Below are 16124 nucleotides of genomic sequence, written 5' to 3'. Positions count from 1 at the left end.
GTTGCAGCAGTGGCTGCAGGACATGTGTTACCTCCAGGTCATGACCTCTGCATTCGGTTGGTTCACATTCAAGAGTTGTGGCTTGTGGTGGTGACTGAACAAGCTACCTACCTACGTTCAGAGAGAAAGTATCGGCATCTCTGAGCTTATTTACCCAATGAGGGCGGGTCCACGCACCCTACCAGAAGAACCAGACACATTCCAGTGAATACACTGCTAAAGAGGTGAGACAGCCAGGGCTAGGAGGCTCCGTCGTCGTTTCTAGGGCTCAAGGTACACCTTACTCTTACAGTCCCAATCCAGCCTGTTACTGACGCTAATCCCATTTTTTTTTTCTAGCGGCTTTGACCATGTTGCCAATGGGCTTGACTAGAGGTGTCAAGTCCGAATATCTTCACGTATACGGACGGCCTGCAACTCGGTAGCACCTTTCACCTAATCCACCCATCACCACACTGTCATATCATCGATATCACCATTCCCATCGTCATGACTATTGTTGCCAAACCGTCGTTGCCATCCATGTTTCCCACGCAAGGACCCTGGAGTTTTCAAAAGCCGGGGAGTGATGTGTCACATGGCACAGATCTCTTTTGCAGCGAAAGAGGTGTGGGAAAATATGGGGTGCGCCAAAAACAAGCCCGCGAGGGCGTTCTTTGTGTTCCAACCATCCGCCCAGCAGGCTTGCAGACTGCTTAGCTGCCATGCTGACATTGTGTAGTACTGCTGTTCATGCTGCCCCTTATTGCCCTGTTGCCAGGCTGCCGGCCTGCTCTGCTAGAGTCAGGTGCAGTGTTCCTGAAGGCTGGTGTGGAGAATGCCTCATGAAACCGGCACCCAGCACATTCTAGAAGAACAAACATCTGCTGCGCTCACAAAACCTTTAGCTTTGTGCGCTTCTTATTTGAGCCGGAACCTGGACGCCAACGCAACCTGAGCCGTTTCGTTCAGCGGCCCGAACCGATCGCTGAGGCAGTCATTGATACCGAAAAGACCTGTTGCCATAACCTCTTCGTCTGCCAAGTCTTAGCCGCTTCCGTATGGTCAGTTTTCAACAACTCAAAGATAATATACTACAACAACCCTCATCCGAGAATCGCTATCGTCGAAACAGGAACGCAAAGCCATGCCACTACCTCTAATTACCTCGGATCAGCTAGGAAAGCGACCTGCTTCCTCAAGGACAAGCAGTTCTTCCGAGTACCTCTATTGTCATTCTGCGCAAGACCTCAGCCAATGGCTGGCCGAGCCTGCCTGAACCCCCCCGGGTAGCAGACGAAACGGCCGAAAGAATATTTCATCTGAAACAATTGGATAAACATCTTGCCCCCTTCGGCTATGGAGTCATTGGAGCGCTCTACGCCAGCAAGCCTAGCGCCAGCCTCGGGTTTGGTGGCTGGACACATGCATCTATTCGAAGAAAGACGGAAACCTGCACAAACGACCTCCTGCCTTTCGTCCACTCACCCCTTTTCTCATGGATCGGCAGCATCAGCTCATACTGGCCACGCGATAGAGCAACCATCAGATCAGCAATGGCAGCAGCAGCAGCAGCAGCAATAACAAGGAGAATGGTACCGACAGGGCCAAGTCACGCTTTTGGCGAGGGGGAAAAAGAACGGCCGAGCGGTATTTTCGTCCGTGCCTCCCAGATTTGATCATTCGTCCCCCCCTTGCCCGTCGTCTCGTTGAACCTCAGTCAAGAGGCACCAATGGTGGTCCAAACACAGTTAGACATGATTGGACCCCAATGCTGAAACGGGCAAATCCAAGGGATCATGGAGCAAAACAAACTTCACTCAGGCCAGCTGCTGACCTCCCTACCGCAGAGCATCCCCTCACCCGTTTGATCTTTGGTGTGTGGGGGCAAGAAAGAGATGGGACACCGAACACTACCTTGCCGGGCCCCGGGCAGTTTGCATGCTCTCTCGATGGCGTGCATCACAATCCTAGTAACGGACGTATCGCCCGGGCCACTCCAACGGCTGTGTCTGAAGAGGTGCCCGTCCAAAGCTGCCTGTGAGGCTTCACGTCGGGATCATGGCCTAGAGGTTCTTGGAAACAGAAAAGAGGCATATCTGGACCCGTGTCTCGAAGAGGAACTACATCGTCGACTGTATACCTCACGTGCCGGTACAAGGGGCCCTGCTCCATCGAGTAAGACAGACCTGTATGGCCTTGATTTGGCCTCCCTGCAAGAGCTTTGTTCGGCCGTTGCCGAACACGTCAAACCTATAGGGCCGAAAGCTGAAGGCGTGCTGCATTCTGGACTGGGCCTTCAGCTCTGCGCTGGCACGTCGTTACTGCAATACGGAACTTCCCCTTCTTCTGGCTCGCAATGTCTGGTCCGTTGTGGGTTGAACCTTGGCCTGACCCTGTTCTCACCTTTCCGCCTCTTCATGACCGACGCCTGACTTTGAGTGATGCAGGCAGTCAGCCAAAGAACTGCGCAGGCGAACTTACTGCAGCAATCTACCTTGATGAAGCAGTCCTGGGCTTAAGGACTGGGACATCCGATTAGGGTGGCAGGATTCCAACTCTCAGTGGCCCAAAGCCTGTCAACCGTCTGCACCTACCCGTCTCTGGGGCATCACTCCTTGCCCGGCGGGTTTCTCTTCAAATCAAAACAGATGTTTGTGGCGCATTGTAGAAGTCCTTGGATGGAGGATACCTGCATACCCTGATGCATAGAAGACGAGGTTTCCAAAGAAGCCAGCAGAGAAGCGACTTGCCCTGGCGCGGAACCTTTTGATACCTCGATCTCAAGATTGCGGATGTTTATCGCTGGTAAATACGGGTCTTTACGGTATCGCAACGGATACAACTCAACATTTCAAGGTTAACAATGAGGTAAGTGGAAGATCAGGACCTTTGGGGCAGCACCATCATCACAACATCGCCCAGCCGTCACCTCACGCCGATATGTTTGGTGAATCCTTGCTTGCTTTCCTTACTTGTCCAAAAAAATTGTAGAAAGCATGTCAACTGTATTGACATGCCGGTCGACTATCAAGTGATCGGTCAAGACAAGAAGAAGTGATGTTTTGTGACTCGAGCGGCCCCCTGCTTTGAAATCTTGCGTAGTGTTTTCGATTCAATCACCGGAGTAGGCTGATGGGGAGCCCTCTACCCAGACTCACACGTGGGCTTCCACAGGTCATCATAGTCTCTGGCTGCTACTACTTAAGAATGCCAACCAAAAGTGCGGTCCCCCTAATCGCCTCGTCTGAGAAAGGACATCAGGCTTTGCCTTGAGATTAAAAGACCGGGGACTCTTGACTTCTCTCCGCATCCATGTGTCCCATCGTCGTTGTCTCAAATCCCTGCGCTACCCATCTTGTTTGTGCTTGAGCTTAAGAAGGTGTAGTTATCCCTCCTGACCATTTCGTCCTGCATCTTTTGGTTTTCCCTTTACTCTACGAGCTTTTTGGCGTTCTGAAAACCCTAGCCTGGCGATACACACATTCTGCCTGTACGACTCACCGCTGTGCTGGACGTACTTCCGAACGAACTCCCGCACTCCCTTCGGTGCTCTTGTTGCCACCTCTGTACGATCCTCTTCAAGCCACCGCACCCGGGGTCCCCATCGAGGGCACCAGAAAGCCACCTACTTGCGATCCTGCACTCCCCTCGACCAGATTATACGGCATCATTGTCTTGTTCATTAGGCGAAGACACGCTGCGGACGGCCTAGAATTTTGGTCGCTATCATCGCTCGGAAACACAGGGTCGAGGAAAATTTCTAAACAAGTTTGCCACAGCTACGGCACCACCGAGCGAATCTAATCTCCAGAGCGACTTCTTTTTCCGATCTCCACATCCTCCGCAACAACATCGGGCAAGCCTCTCATCTACCGCGCCGCATTTTTTCGCGAGCCATAACCCGGCAGTTATTCGACGCACCCATCTCGCAAAGATACCAGACCGGAGTCTGAGGGACAGAAAAAAAGTTTCAAACAAGGTGAGTTGAGAATGACGGGAATCACAGATAATGAGTTTCCGCAGCCTGTTTCTCTTCTTTTTCTTCCCCGTTCTCTCTCTATCGGCCGGAGCCCTGTTTGGAAGGACCGATAAACCCAGGGTTGTGGTTCCCGGCTGCAGCGACCACTCTTCCTGCACGTATTATCATTTTGAGCAATCGGAGCGGACATTGGTCACGTAGGACAAGCACTGATCCCGACCAGGCGCACACATTTTTTCTCTGACTTGCATGTTAGTGCATCACCCCTTTTAAAACGCTGTCCGTGATGGTCGGGCTCGAAGCCCTCGCTGCGATACCGGCAGGAACTTGGGACATCGAGCCAGCTATGAGAAGCTAGGGGTAAAGGTTGAAAAGAAAAGAAAAATCCTCCCCAAGAAAAAAAAAAAGAGAAAAAAAAAAAGAAAAAAAAAAAAGAACAGCAGGTCCCTGCAACGACATCAATTTTTTATGAGCGAAAGAGAGCCTCAAGCCTGGATCTCGTAGCTCCGGCTACAGATTCAGATCACGTTTCGGGCCATCTGGTCCATTCGTCGCTTACTGTGCCAGCGGGCTTGTCCTCTCGCTCCTTGCCCACGTTCTTGCCCGTACCCTCCATCCTGATATATCTGCCTATACACGCTCATACCAAAGCTCCCTTTGTGGAGGAGCTCAGCGGCTTGATCAGTATGCTAACGGGACCCTTTTTTTTTTCTATCCTTAGGTTATAGCGACGCAAGCACCAACCGCTGTTTTCTCGTCGCGATACAGTGTAGATTGACCGCTTGGCATGACAGGGGCGCATATCAAGGTCAGTCAACCAATCAAACCCTCGACCAAGTTTTAGCAAGCGACATCGGAAAGAAATACACTCTGAGCTGTTGAGTCGAGAAGCAAGAGGATGAAGAAAACAACAGAGGAAGGAGAAGGTGAAGAGGGAGAGGATGAGGATGAGGACAAGCGATGGAATCGAGGCATGGCCTTTGGATTCCCTTCTACCCCAATACTCGCCACTTGCTCTCTTTTCCTCTTACGGCTCGCCTGGAAGGTCTAACCCCAATCGGGGCGTGAGATCGCCTCCTTTTCCACTACCTTTGGGGCAGCACTGGCACTGTAGCGGAAGATATTCACTGACTGACTCCCCGGAGACGGACTTTGTATAGGGAACGCACTCACTAGCGGACTTTTCTCACTCACGAGCCTCGTATGAATCCGCCGCTTTCAAAGGTAAACACTCATTCCATCTGATTCACGTTGCTTTTTCCTTTGAATTCCTGATACAACATGGTTTTGATCTGCGTTGCCCGCCTATCCCATCCGACCCTTGATTCTTGCGGCCACTGCGGCCGTATGCAGCACCCTGGACCTAGGCCTGGACCCTTTGAACCAGCCGACAGCTATCTATACAGCATGCGAATTTTCTCTCGGCTGTACCGGGGCCAGGTTGGATGACATCAATATAAGCGCAATCAAGACAAATAGGCCGAGTTTTCAACGACAAATACGCGGCTACTCATCGGTGAAAACCTACGGGGCCTTCCATTGCCGTAGCTAGCGGCGGCGCAAACGAAATAAATGAGTTATGTTCAATTCTACAGGTTAGTGAAAGGCAGTTCCGTTGTGATGATCCTATCCCCCACCCCCTCCTGCACAATTTTCACGTTTTTCGGTCTTTCCCGGCTGTGTCTTGATTCTTTTCTTGACAAGACTTGCACATCGACTCCATATTCGGTCGCCAGTGCGCTCCATTCCGCTTTTCTAGCTTGTTTTAGTCCGGCCCACCAGGTTGGTCTTGCGGCCTCTCGCTGGCTGACGGATGCCCTGGCTCACAGTCTGTGAGTTTTCCCGATGTCTCCAGTTTCTATCTTGGGCAAGCGCTCTCGGGCAAACGTTGGAAGATCTGTGCTGGACACGCCCTCAGAGCATCAGTCGAAAGGAACAAGTTGATGCAGCTCTCGGCGCGTTTTGTACGACGGCAGGGTTCCATCCCGATCGTTTGTGGGGCAACCCTACAAAACGAATCCCGTGTTGCTCTTGTTCCGACTGGTCTGGCCGGGCTACAGACGGCCAACTGCAAGCTCACTGTTTAGGACTCGATGTACCTCTGCATGGCAGGCGGTATCTGCTTGTACCACCATGTGTGTACTTGTAGTCTCATCAAAACCATCCTCTCTGCCTGTCAGCCTACCTCTTGTTCATGGCTCCCCTGTTGCCGTTGCGCGGCTGGGGGCATCGTCTGGTACACTGTACCTAAGCTTTGCTTAGGTTAACAAGCACTAGCATGTCAGGACAGGACAAGACGGAATGAGAGTGGATGAGGTATGCAACAACAGTGCAGCTCAGCGAGCAAACAACATGTTGCCTCCCTCCCACTTTGGACCAGAAGATTTGTTTCTCTACTCTATCCCGTCCTCGAAATTCCTCGAATCTGTACATGTTTCCTCCCATTGGCACGTCTCGCTCCCGTTATGTTATCTCCCTTCCAGCCCCTTTGTTTTGTGAACGACACCTATCACCGATGCGACTTGTTTAGGTAGCATTGTAGCGTGGTGATTGTGGTGTTTATTCGCTAACATTTACTCTTGCGGCTTCTTCTAGGCTCTCCTAGCAATTCCGATGGCTCTTGGTAGCCCAGCCATCGTTATGGTCCAGGAACGGCATTATCACTTGGCTTAATGCTCCTCTAGTCGTCTGGCACCGCATCCATATACGCTTACATAGCTGATGGGTACATCATGACGAGCTTCTTCAAGCCGTGCCACAGCCGCCTTGTCATGTTGCACCCCGCACGACCGATTAGGACCGTTCAGTGAACACTCTACCTTGCCTGAAAACGGCAGACGACTAATCTATCTTTTGGCTTTTCATTGAATCACGCCTTGCTTGCTTGCCTCATCTTGCTGTTGCTCGCTGTCAGACGGAAGACATGGGACAAGTGAGGAATGGAAGCATAATGACATGCCCAGGAATCAGATGAAACTAAAAGGGGCAGTTCGCAAAAAGAAATCTGACTGACGCTGTATTTTTAGCAGGACTTTGGGCCGTCTGCCGAGCTTGACTACGGTCTCGACATCCCCCCAACCACAGCCGACATGCGGTAAGTAACTACACTACACTACAAGCTTTCTTACGTGTCGATTCCATTGGCTCTGTGCTATCGTTCTCTGCTTCCCCTTCCTTTCTGCACCCTGGTGAGTGGAGGATGAAATCGCATCTCAGTGTCAGTATTCACACTGGCACTGTCCGTTTCTTCTGCATCACACGGTGGTAGTATGACAGTGAGTGATCTGTCAAGGTAACTCCGGCCGGTTCGTCTCCGTACCTCACCTTTACCTCGCAACAAAGTATCTTTTTCACGAACTGTACAAGGGCGGCGGAGTGGTTAAACATACCCGGCATGGTATGTAGTTGTCCTGCATCCTACCCGGCCTCTTTCCTTTTTCCATCATTCTTCAGCACCAGTGGGCAGAGTTAGCTACCCTTGCCCGCCTCTTACCCTTGCCAATTTTCACCGAAAGGCACCGCAAATTCGAAGCTCCCGCAACCCGTATCCATGCGAATGGAGCGGAGGAACGGACACTAAGCTCCTGTCAGCGTTAAAAGCCATATCGCGGTCCGCTCTCCGCACACACTTTCCCATTTCTTAGTCTTTTCTCCCCGCCTGCCCCGATTTCCCCGTCACAAAGGCCGTTACCATCAACGGCTATCTCATATCACACGAGCTACCGGTTTTGAGTTACCCTACCTCAACCTCACAACAGGACCGCCGGCTGCTACCGTTACCCGGTTTCCACTTTCTACTCATCTTTCTCAATCTCCTCCGCCTCCTTTGGCTTCTTCCCGTTCACCACTGGCGAGGTAGCTTGCGGCAGCACCGAAAGAAACAGAAAGAGAGCAATACCTCTACCTTCCCGCCACTCTTGCCATCCATCACTCGTCAACAATTACACCTTCGATCAAAAGAACCGTTGTCGTTAGGGGTAGGGGAGACGAGGCATAGGATCAAACCTGAGAAAAACATGGGTACTTGCTTTCGGCGCTAGCTCTGCCTCATCGCAGTTTACAGCCTATCAGCAAGTTAGAGCACCCAGATTACCGCTCTCGCCATTGTTGTCGCTCTCATTCGATCCACATCCACTTGCGCAAGTTGCCCTGCCGCAAGGCGCTGTGTTCGCGCTTCCGATCCTGTCGGCATCGCTAGCTGTGCAACGCCAAGTGTTGGCAGTACAACCAGAGAGTTGTGGGAGCTACCGTAGCCCCGTCCTACAGGCGCACTTGTGTCTCGCATGGGAAACCTGAACGCTGCATCAAAGTACACAGCGTTCAGGTTGCGAGAAGCTGCGAGCAGTGGCAGCCAGATAAGCTTGGTGCGCGAAGACTGAATGCCAGCCAGTCAGCCAGCCAGTCCGAGCAAGAAAAGCGGCGTGGAGCACCTTGCCAGGCAAGCAGGAGCTCTGTACCATCGAGGTGCACGACAGGCAGACACCTCAAGTCCGGGGGTGGTTGGCTTCTCGGCAATCTAGCCAAAGCAGGACGTTCTACAGTCAAGGTACCTGTTGCTAACCCATCCGCTCTTCTCACTCAAACAGCTATACAGACAATACCGCGTCGCTGTCGACGATCGAGGCGCCGCCTCAGCCTTCCTTCATAAGCCTGAACCCCCTACCGATCCCTCCGCCAACCGGCTACACTGACGGAGGTGCCCACGGCTATTTTCCTACCGCTCCCACTGTTTATTCCACTAGCCTGGACGTCAGGCCTCGACTGGGCTCCAAGTATGTGTCACGTCTCCCCTCCTCTTTGAGCCTCCACACCAAATATTTTCCCCTAAGCACCACCTCCGTCCATCGTGCCATGGAACACCACCCCTTTCCCGAGGCTTACACGCCAACTAGTAGCACCTCTGCCTCGGGCATGGCACATGCCCCTCGATCCAACGCATTGCCGCACCCAGGCTCCCAGCTCAGCATTCGAGACAGCTACGCAACCACGACGCCAACCTTCAGAAGGCAAGACCATCACATTCCACGCTCCCCATCCTTCGGCGGCATAACCTCGAGACGGCATCCACTATCGCCCACTCCTAGTCCGGCAACCTACAACACACACAGGATGGACGGCACATACGGGTCAAAGACCCAACCCAACATACCCCCCCTTACCAGCATCGTCGAGTGCGGTGTCCTTTCATATGGAGGCCCTCAAGCAACACCCATCAAGGTGGAGATTAGCGGCATTATCGACAAGGGATTCTTCCTTGCCGAGGAGCAGTGGACTTGCTACAGGCGCAACTACTTTTCCTGTGTTTGCTCCTTCTCTCTAACCCCCAACCTTCCCACCACGGAGATCCAATTCGTTCAGACTGGATCCCCACAGCCTTATACAGTCTATGGCTTTGCCATGTCCATCTCTGCAGCTGTAGCCGACAGCGATAACCAAACAATCGAGTTGGTTCAGCATACGCCAAAGCGAGACAAGGGGCCGGTTGCTAAGCCCGAGAAGGTCCGGTTACTACCAAAGCCGGCTCAGCAAACCCACCATCCACTAAGCGGATTATATAGCAACCCCGACGGAAGTCTCTCGTCGTCCAGAGCATACGACCACCAGCCATACGGGCAACAACAAAGCCCTCTTCCCACTGAACATACGTTTGAGCGTATACAGTTCAAGCAGGCCACGGCGAACAACGGCAAGAGGAGGGCTGCTCAGCAATACTACCACCTCATCGTCGAGCTATGGGCTGATGTTGGAAGCCAGGGAGGGGCAGAAAATTACATCAAGGTAGCCTACAGAAAGTCAGCCAAGATGATTGTCCGCGGCCGGTCTCCAGGTCACTATCAGAATGAGAGGAGAGGAAGCACTAGCAGCGGGCCAGGGGGCTCCGGCGCCGGTAGCATCGGCGGCGGTTATTCTTCAGTCCTCGGACCTGGCGGCGACTACCACTCTGGCACGATGCTCCCTGGCGGCTTCACGCAATTCGGTGATCCGAGAGGTGGCTATGGAGCACGGCATCACCATGAGCTCACCATGGAACCCATGATGTCCCATGACGAAGCCAAGTCGATGACGGACCACAAGGGATACCAATATTTCCCTGCAACGATCTACGAGAGTGAGCACGCGGACCCAAGACATCAACAGGTGGAACTGTTCTCCCACAGCCGCACGGAGGCAGAGAGCAACACGGTTCCCTCCATGTCCAGCGGCTATGATCCGACAAAAGTCAAGCCCGAGGGGGAGAACGGCCTTCCCAGTATGTTTTATCCACCAGTCAGCTCTTACTACTCGCAGCAACGCTGCGGAAGATTTGAGGGCAAAAACAGCTCTAGTGGGTATTACCCTACCAGCATTCCGCCATCTTCAACAATGAATATGACATAGACTCCTGGAAAGGAGGGGCATTTGCGGTCCGGACGGAACCGTTGTATCATGCATGATCCAGGAGCATTGTGATGTCGTCTAAAATGAGATGTTAAAAACGAAGACCATGAATAAGGGAAAAAGGCATTTATATTGTCTTGAGCTGATTGATGTTCACTCACTCAAGCAAGACGATGTCAGTCACCACTTGTGGAAACGAGAAGATATGGGAGGACGAACATATGTGTGCGCACACGTGGAGATGGCTACAGACGATACTAATGATGATGGACATTTTCATTGCTTTTATTGCGCTGATTTTTGTCGCGGATTTCAATGGTAACACTCATCGGACAAGCAGGGGCTTGGGTTGGGTCAAGGATAAGACAGTACAGTAACCTAAAGGGGTCAGGGATACAGGACAAATCGGCGAAGGAACACATATCATTCTTCCTCTGTTATTGTTGTTTGTTTGCAGTTTCTTTTTCTTCTCTTCTTCTTCTTCTTCTTCACCATTCTTGTCCGTCGCCAGATCTATGGAGCGAACATTTTCCACAAAAAACTTTCTTGCTGGCCATGTCTTCTCTCATTTCGTTTCTTACTGTGTTTATCTTCTTTTTTCCCTTTCCTTGTAGGGATATCAAAAAGGGGGTTGGTCTAAAGGCGGAAAATGGGAAAAACATGGAAGGCAAAGACAAAGGGCAAGGATCAAGGGTCACTACTGGTTCATTGGCATATGAAATATCGCGTGGCATTTGCAAAGGATACCCGGTTCATTTTTTTTTTCTCTTTCTTTCTTCTTTTTGCTTTCTTTGTTTTTACTACCTCTAGTCTTCCATTATTTGGCTTGATTACTACCGTACTTCTTTTTTGTTTGCCAAAGAAAAGCAAGAAAATTAAAATAAGTCACTATGTTTTCCATGTCAGTAGTACCTCTACCTACCTACACATTGACGAAGACTTGGAGCGCCGTTGCCACATTCGGGCCTCGTTTTCCCCCAGAGTTGAGTGCAGAGAAAACGAAGGGTGGCGATGATGAAGATCCATGGAAGACGAAAAGACGGACAGATTGCGGAAAATCACTGGGGGGTCCAAGGGGGCTAAACAGGTTTGGGGAACTGGGCAAAATTGAGACGGGATCACAGCCTTTTCGGTGTTGGTCGGTCCTCGGGCGCAAAAGAAAAAGAAAAAAGAAAAAAAAAGGGGTAAGGCAAAGAGAAAGGGAGTCCTCCAGAGCTCGATAGGCGTACTTTAAAAAGCTTCCTTGTCTTTTCTTTCCCCATCCAAGCATCGTCTCTGGCTACAATATCTCTTGCGCTCGACGCAAACGACTCGCAGGGATGGAAAATAGGTAGGCTGTCTGCTGGCGATTCGTCCGTCGGGTGTAGGTATGTTTGCGGCACGTTTCGAGGAGGCTGTGAAGAAGGGTTGTTATGATGTGCCTTGCGTCGATCACTCCGTTTTTTCTTTTCTTTGAGAGTTGGGTGAGTTGAGTAGGTAACCCCCAAGCCACGATTCCCTACCGACTGGTTGACCGGTTGGTATCGCTTTGCTTTGTTGCTTTTGCATTGTGTATGTATACCTACCTACCATTGAGTCCATCGCGGAGAAGAATGGGACGGAACAAGGCTGAGAATACATAACCCTCGTCTTTATCTGGTTCTAGAGGTGCAGTGTCGAGGTGCGTATTCTAGCAAGGAGGATTCGGGCTCTGGACTATTAACCCCGTTGATGGCCTTGTTGTTTTTCTGATTGACTGTACTGGAAGTTATCCCTTTCGCATTGCCTTTGGGTTCTTATGTTCAACCAGTTTTCTGAGACTGCGCGTTAAGACAGCGAGTAATCCTAGAATACCTAACTTAAGCCCGGAACGAACAAGTCGAGTGTAGGAGCCTTGAGTTTGTGGTCGCTACTAGCGAGAGATACCCAACACCACTCAGCAGCCACTGCAGCCAAAGATGGAAGTCAGTCGTACATCTCGATAACCGCACGCGGCAGCCACTTAGGTACTGTGCTGTAGAGATAAGTACGATCCGTACGCCTCTGTAGCGAGAGAAAAAAAAAAAAAAAAGAGAGAAACTGCTACTGGGCTATCCTGTGAGTTGAGTGAGTGAGGCCTCTAAGGCACCGATTTACACTGCACTTCACTGTACAGCAAGGGTGGGTAGGATGATCACGACGGACTTCGCAACCAAAGAAACAAAAGAGGAGTAATGATCGTGCAGTCCATGGTGATGTAAAGAACCATCGTCTCTCTCGCATATACTACCAATCGATCACCCAGCACTCCTTCCCCGGGCATCCATAGAGGTAGGTAGCACCAGGATTCAGTTGACCACGATGTACCTACCTCTGTTGGTGATCCAAAACTAGGTACCTAACTCTACCTCTATAAGATGGTAAAATCGATCGCTCTTAACAGTGAGCTTGTTGGTGATGGAACTTCCACTTCCTGTTTGGCAAGCTAGGTGAGGCCTACTGCCCGTGTAGTGGTCCCCGCTCTTGACGGCTTCATGACGGCTGCCTAGATCGAGACGGACTCTTGCTTTCCAACCCTGTTCTTCTAGTTCTCACTGTAGTTCAAGTGTAGAACTACACTGTTCCTGTCGTTGTTACTTAGTTCCTTCCGTTACCGCCCCCGGCCACCTTCAGTTACGTCGGTAGGTACCTACCCACCCACTTGTGAATGACGCGGCGGCGTTCTGGCCCGCCGCCCTCCTGAACTTCTGACTTGACTTCCGACTTCCGACCTACTACGTTTTTTTTTCTTTTCTTTTTTTTTTTTTTTGTTTTTTTTTTCTTTTTTTTTTTTTCCACAGTGCCCAACGACTTGCAACTAAACCAGACTCTGTGCTTTTTCTCAGCTGCCCTGGCGTGTGATCTAGTATCTAGAACTCACTACGTAGGTATGTATACTACACTACTGAACAGGCATGATGTTCGACAGATATCTAGATACTACGCTCTTTCCGTTCGGCAGCCGGGCTGGCTGGTCAGTCACGTATCGTAACTACACCATGTACCACAACCAACGTCCGAATCCCCGGGGGGGAAAAAATAGAAAAAAAAAAAAAAAATAAACAAGTCGAGTGGTTAGTTGGTTGTGTGGTGGCGGGGTTTGGCTGTCCAGTTTGTGACACCTTTTCCACATATCTACGCTGTACCTACCTACCGTCTGGCGGCGTCGCGTCTGGCGGCGTCAGAGTACGTAGGTAGAGGTAGTGGTGATGTGGTAGCACAAAGGATGACATTCAGCAACGAGACAAGGGGGAGTGAATTTTAAGAAGAAGCGCCGTTCCCGCCGCCGCCGCTAGAGATTGCTGGAACCGTAGCAACGTAATTGTTTAGAATATAACTAAGAATCCAACCACTGTGTAGTGTAGGTGGTTGTTGTCAACCACTGGGCCAATGATGTTGCTGGGCGAAGTCAAGAAAAAGCCAGAAAGTTCCTCCCCGGCGAAGCATCATTGAACTCACTCGTCAAGTACCTAGACACCATTGCCCGCCAGAGGGAATCACATTCACTAGGTAGAGAGCTACCAGAGATCAACAATGACCAGCGAGGATGGAACAAAGATAAGCATATAATAAACACCGACCCGAGCTTACTCATATGCGAGCCGTTCCGGCTGGACACTCCAGTCTGACTGCTGAACTGGTGGCAAGATGACAGAGTGACTACTCTCTCCACGAGTTACGGTCTAAACCAAGTACACACGGCGTTCAAAAGAACTGGAAGGAGGTAAGAACCGTATGTACCAACCAAGTATATTACAAACCCGTGCTTACATCCACTCACTCATTCACTCACATCCTTTTCCCTCTTTCTCTCTTTCTCTCTCCCAAGGAAACTCCCCAAACCACCGCGCCGCGCCGCGGAACAAGCCGTACCGTACCGTACCGTGCCGTGCCGTCCTTCGCCCATTGTTTCTTTTTCTTCTTCTTGGTCCTTGTCCTTGGGCTTATAGAATGGTATGATCAATCTTGCCATACATGAGAGTGAAATACGACATAAGGGAGGGAGTTGGGCTGAGAGGCAGGAGAACCAAAAAAAAAAAAAAAAAAAAAGGAGGGGGGCGGTATGACACAGATAGCCGACATCGGATTTTCTATAAGGTAGTGCACTGTGTAAGGGCGGGAACTGAAGCTTGTGGGGGAATGGAATGGTGCCAACGCCAACGCTTGAGGCCCGACGGCTTAGGCCAATTGTGGACTGATTACGGGGGGATTCAGCGTTTGCCGTTTGGGGGGGGATTTGTAATGTGTGGAAAGGGCGGGCCCGACTGATAATATCTGTGGGAGTGATTTGTTTTTTTTTGGGGGGGGGGGCGTTGATGGGGGGAGGGAGATACCATGACCCCCCGGCCCGGCCGGGTTGGATGATATGCCTATGTCTATGCCTGCACTGGCAGTAAAAGCTTTTCTTTCCCCCTCCTACATTCTTCTGGCTTGATTCTTTCATCCTTTTCGTCTTCCATTAGCTCATTGTCTCGTGATGCCGCCGGCCCGACCTCACTGGGACTCCTCAGTTCTCGATGTCGATGTGTGTGTCAAAGCTACCCAGTTCGGGAAGACGGCATTAGTCTAGTCGCGAGAGCGTAGCATGATATCGATATTATTGTCTGCACTGCACCTCACAACATTTCTCGCCAATACCAACATGCGGAGCGGGATCCGTTTTCACAAGTCACTACCTAACACTGGGCTGCCGTCAATCAGGGAGTGGTTAAATGTACCGTGTTGTAAGCATACGCATACATGACATGCATGAAGCGTACCATAAGTGATATGGTAGGAGTGGGAAAGGCATTTTCGGCATGGGAAGGCAGTTGGAAACCCCGGCCAAGCTGGGAAAAGATGCTGGGCGGAGCCAGACCGGTGTGCATGTAAGGCAGAGTGTCAATATGGCAATCTGCGCGCCAAGCCATTTCTCACACAATGTGTACATGAAGGAGGGAAGGGTTGGGTGAGCGGATACTACGCTGCAGCAACGTCTGCGCTGCTTGCCTGCAGGGAAACGTTAAGGCGAGATTGTGTGTAGCTTTGTGAGTGGGTGAGGTATTTGAATGTACTTTGTATCGTAGGAGTGGTAGAAGTATCGACATGTAGATGTTTGTGTGTTTGGAGCTTGGCTGCCGGCTGTGAGTATGGTGGTGAGATAGGGACGGCCAGGCATAGCAACCACACCTGTTCTTTGTTGTTTGATAGGTGAGGCCATTCGAACCGTCGGAGATTATTTACTATCATTCTCAGTCAAGGACTGGAAAGTGATGTACATACATGCTTCTGCTCGCAAAAATGCAGAGCACTAAAACGGCGCATCGTACCCACACCCAATACCGTGACACGTAGCATATCTAACATGGATAGCCCAGGTACTGTAAGCATTATTACCGAGGGTGTTGTTTGAGGTAAGACGGATCTTGAACTCACATTTCCCCGGCGTTGAGTGACCAAGCTTGGATCGGTCCCAACAAGCCGGGAGCCAGGGAATTGCTGGTGCTCCCCACAACGCCATAGGAGTCACAACAGGAGGAAAATCGAGAGACAAATTAGCCATGTCGTGGGAATCGATCACGTCGCATCGGGTCTGAGGTACATAGTACTATGAGCAGTATGAATGCCGAAGGACCTCGGATTTCGGCCGGTGAAGGGCTCACGGACAGACAGTGTGGGAGGGAAGCAAGGTGTACGACAAGGGTGGGCATCCGTAACGGAGTCTCGCTAGTGCTGACGGTCTGTTCAGCTGCCAATGTCGCCCGAGTCGTCCCCGCCCGTTGGCTGCGGTCCAAATAAGGTTTGGGAA

At 51.1% G+C, this 16124-nt stretch overlaps 4 protein-coding genes across 4 annotated transcripts; 3 read left to right on the top strand and 1 right to left on the bottom strand.

Annotated features, from left to right (window-relative positions):
* Positions 1-1795: 1795 nt before the first annotated feature.
* Positions 1796-4738, bottom strand: B0T23DRAFT_415642 (uncharacterized protein; the record flags this gene model as incomplete). Its single annotated transcript, XM_062839599.1, has 9 exons — positions 4521-4738; positions 3800-3851; positions 3749-3761; positions 3612-3714; positions 2733-2824; positions 2577-2614; positions 2386-2410; positions 2169-2232; positions 1796-2017 (listed from the first exon to the last, which is right to left on the bottom strand). Exons 1-9 carry the CDS (start codon positions 4575-4577, stop codon positions 1796-1798), a joined length of 666 nt encoding a protein of 221 aa, XP_062688681.1. The 5' UTR covers positions 4578-4738.
* Positions 4739-5629: 891 nt separating this feature from the next.
* B0T23DRAFT_415641 (uncharacterized protein) lies at positions 5630-6110 on the top strand (the record flags this gene model as incomplete). Its single annotated transcript, XM_062839598.1, has 1 exon — positions 5630-6110. The coding sequence occupies exon 1, from the start codon at positions 5775-5777 to the stop codon at positions 6108-6110; it is 336 nt and encodes a 111-aa protein (XP_062688680.1). The 5' UTR covers positions 5630-5774.
* A 774-nt stretch (positions 6111-6884) lies between these two features.
* Positions 6885-10339, top strand: B0T23DRAFT_432498 (uncharacterized protein; the record flags this gene model as incomplete). Its single annotated transcript, XM_062840384.1, has 3 exons — positions 6885-6893; positions 6988-7055; positions 8548-10339. 3 exons carry the CDS (start codon positions 6885-6887, stop codon positions 10337-10339), a joined length of 1869 nt encoding a protein of 622 aa, XP_062688679.1.
* A 158-nt stretch (positions 10340-10497) lies between these two features.
* B0T23DRAFT_241777 (uncharacterized protein) lies at positions 10498-11205 on the top strand. Its single transcript, XM_062834046.1, has one exon. The coding sequence runs from the start codon at positions 10655-10657 to the stop codon at positions 11147-11149; it is 495 nt and encodes a 164-aa protein (XP_062688678.1). The 5' UTR covers positions 10498-10654; the 3' UTR covers positions 11150-11205.
* Positions 11206-16124: the final 4919 nt, after the last annotated feature.

Source organism: Neurospora hispaniola (assembly GCF_033458365.1).
Source record: "Neurospora hispaniola strain FGSC 10403 chromosome Unknown B0T23scaffold_9, whole genome shotgun sequence".
Classification (NCBI taxonomy): domain Eukaryota; kingdom Fungi; phylum Ascomycota; class Sordariomycetes; order Sordariales; family Sordariaceae; genus Neurospora; species Neurospora hispaniola.
Note: the sequence above shows the minus strand (reverse complement) of the source record. Positions and strands in the feature narration are given on the sequence as shown.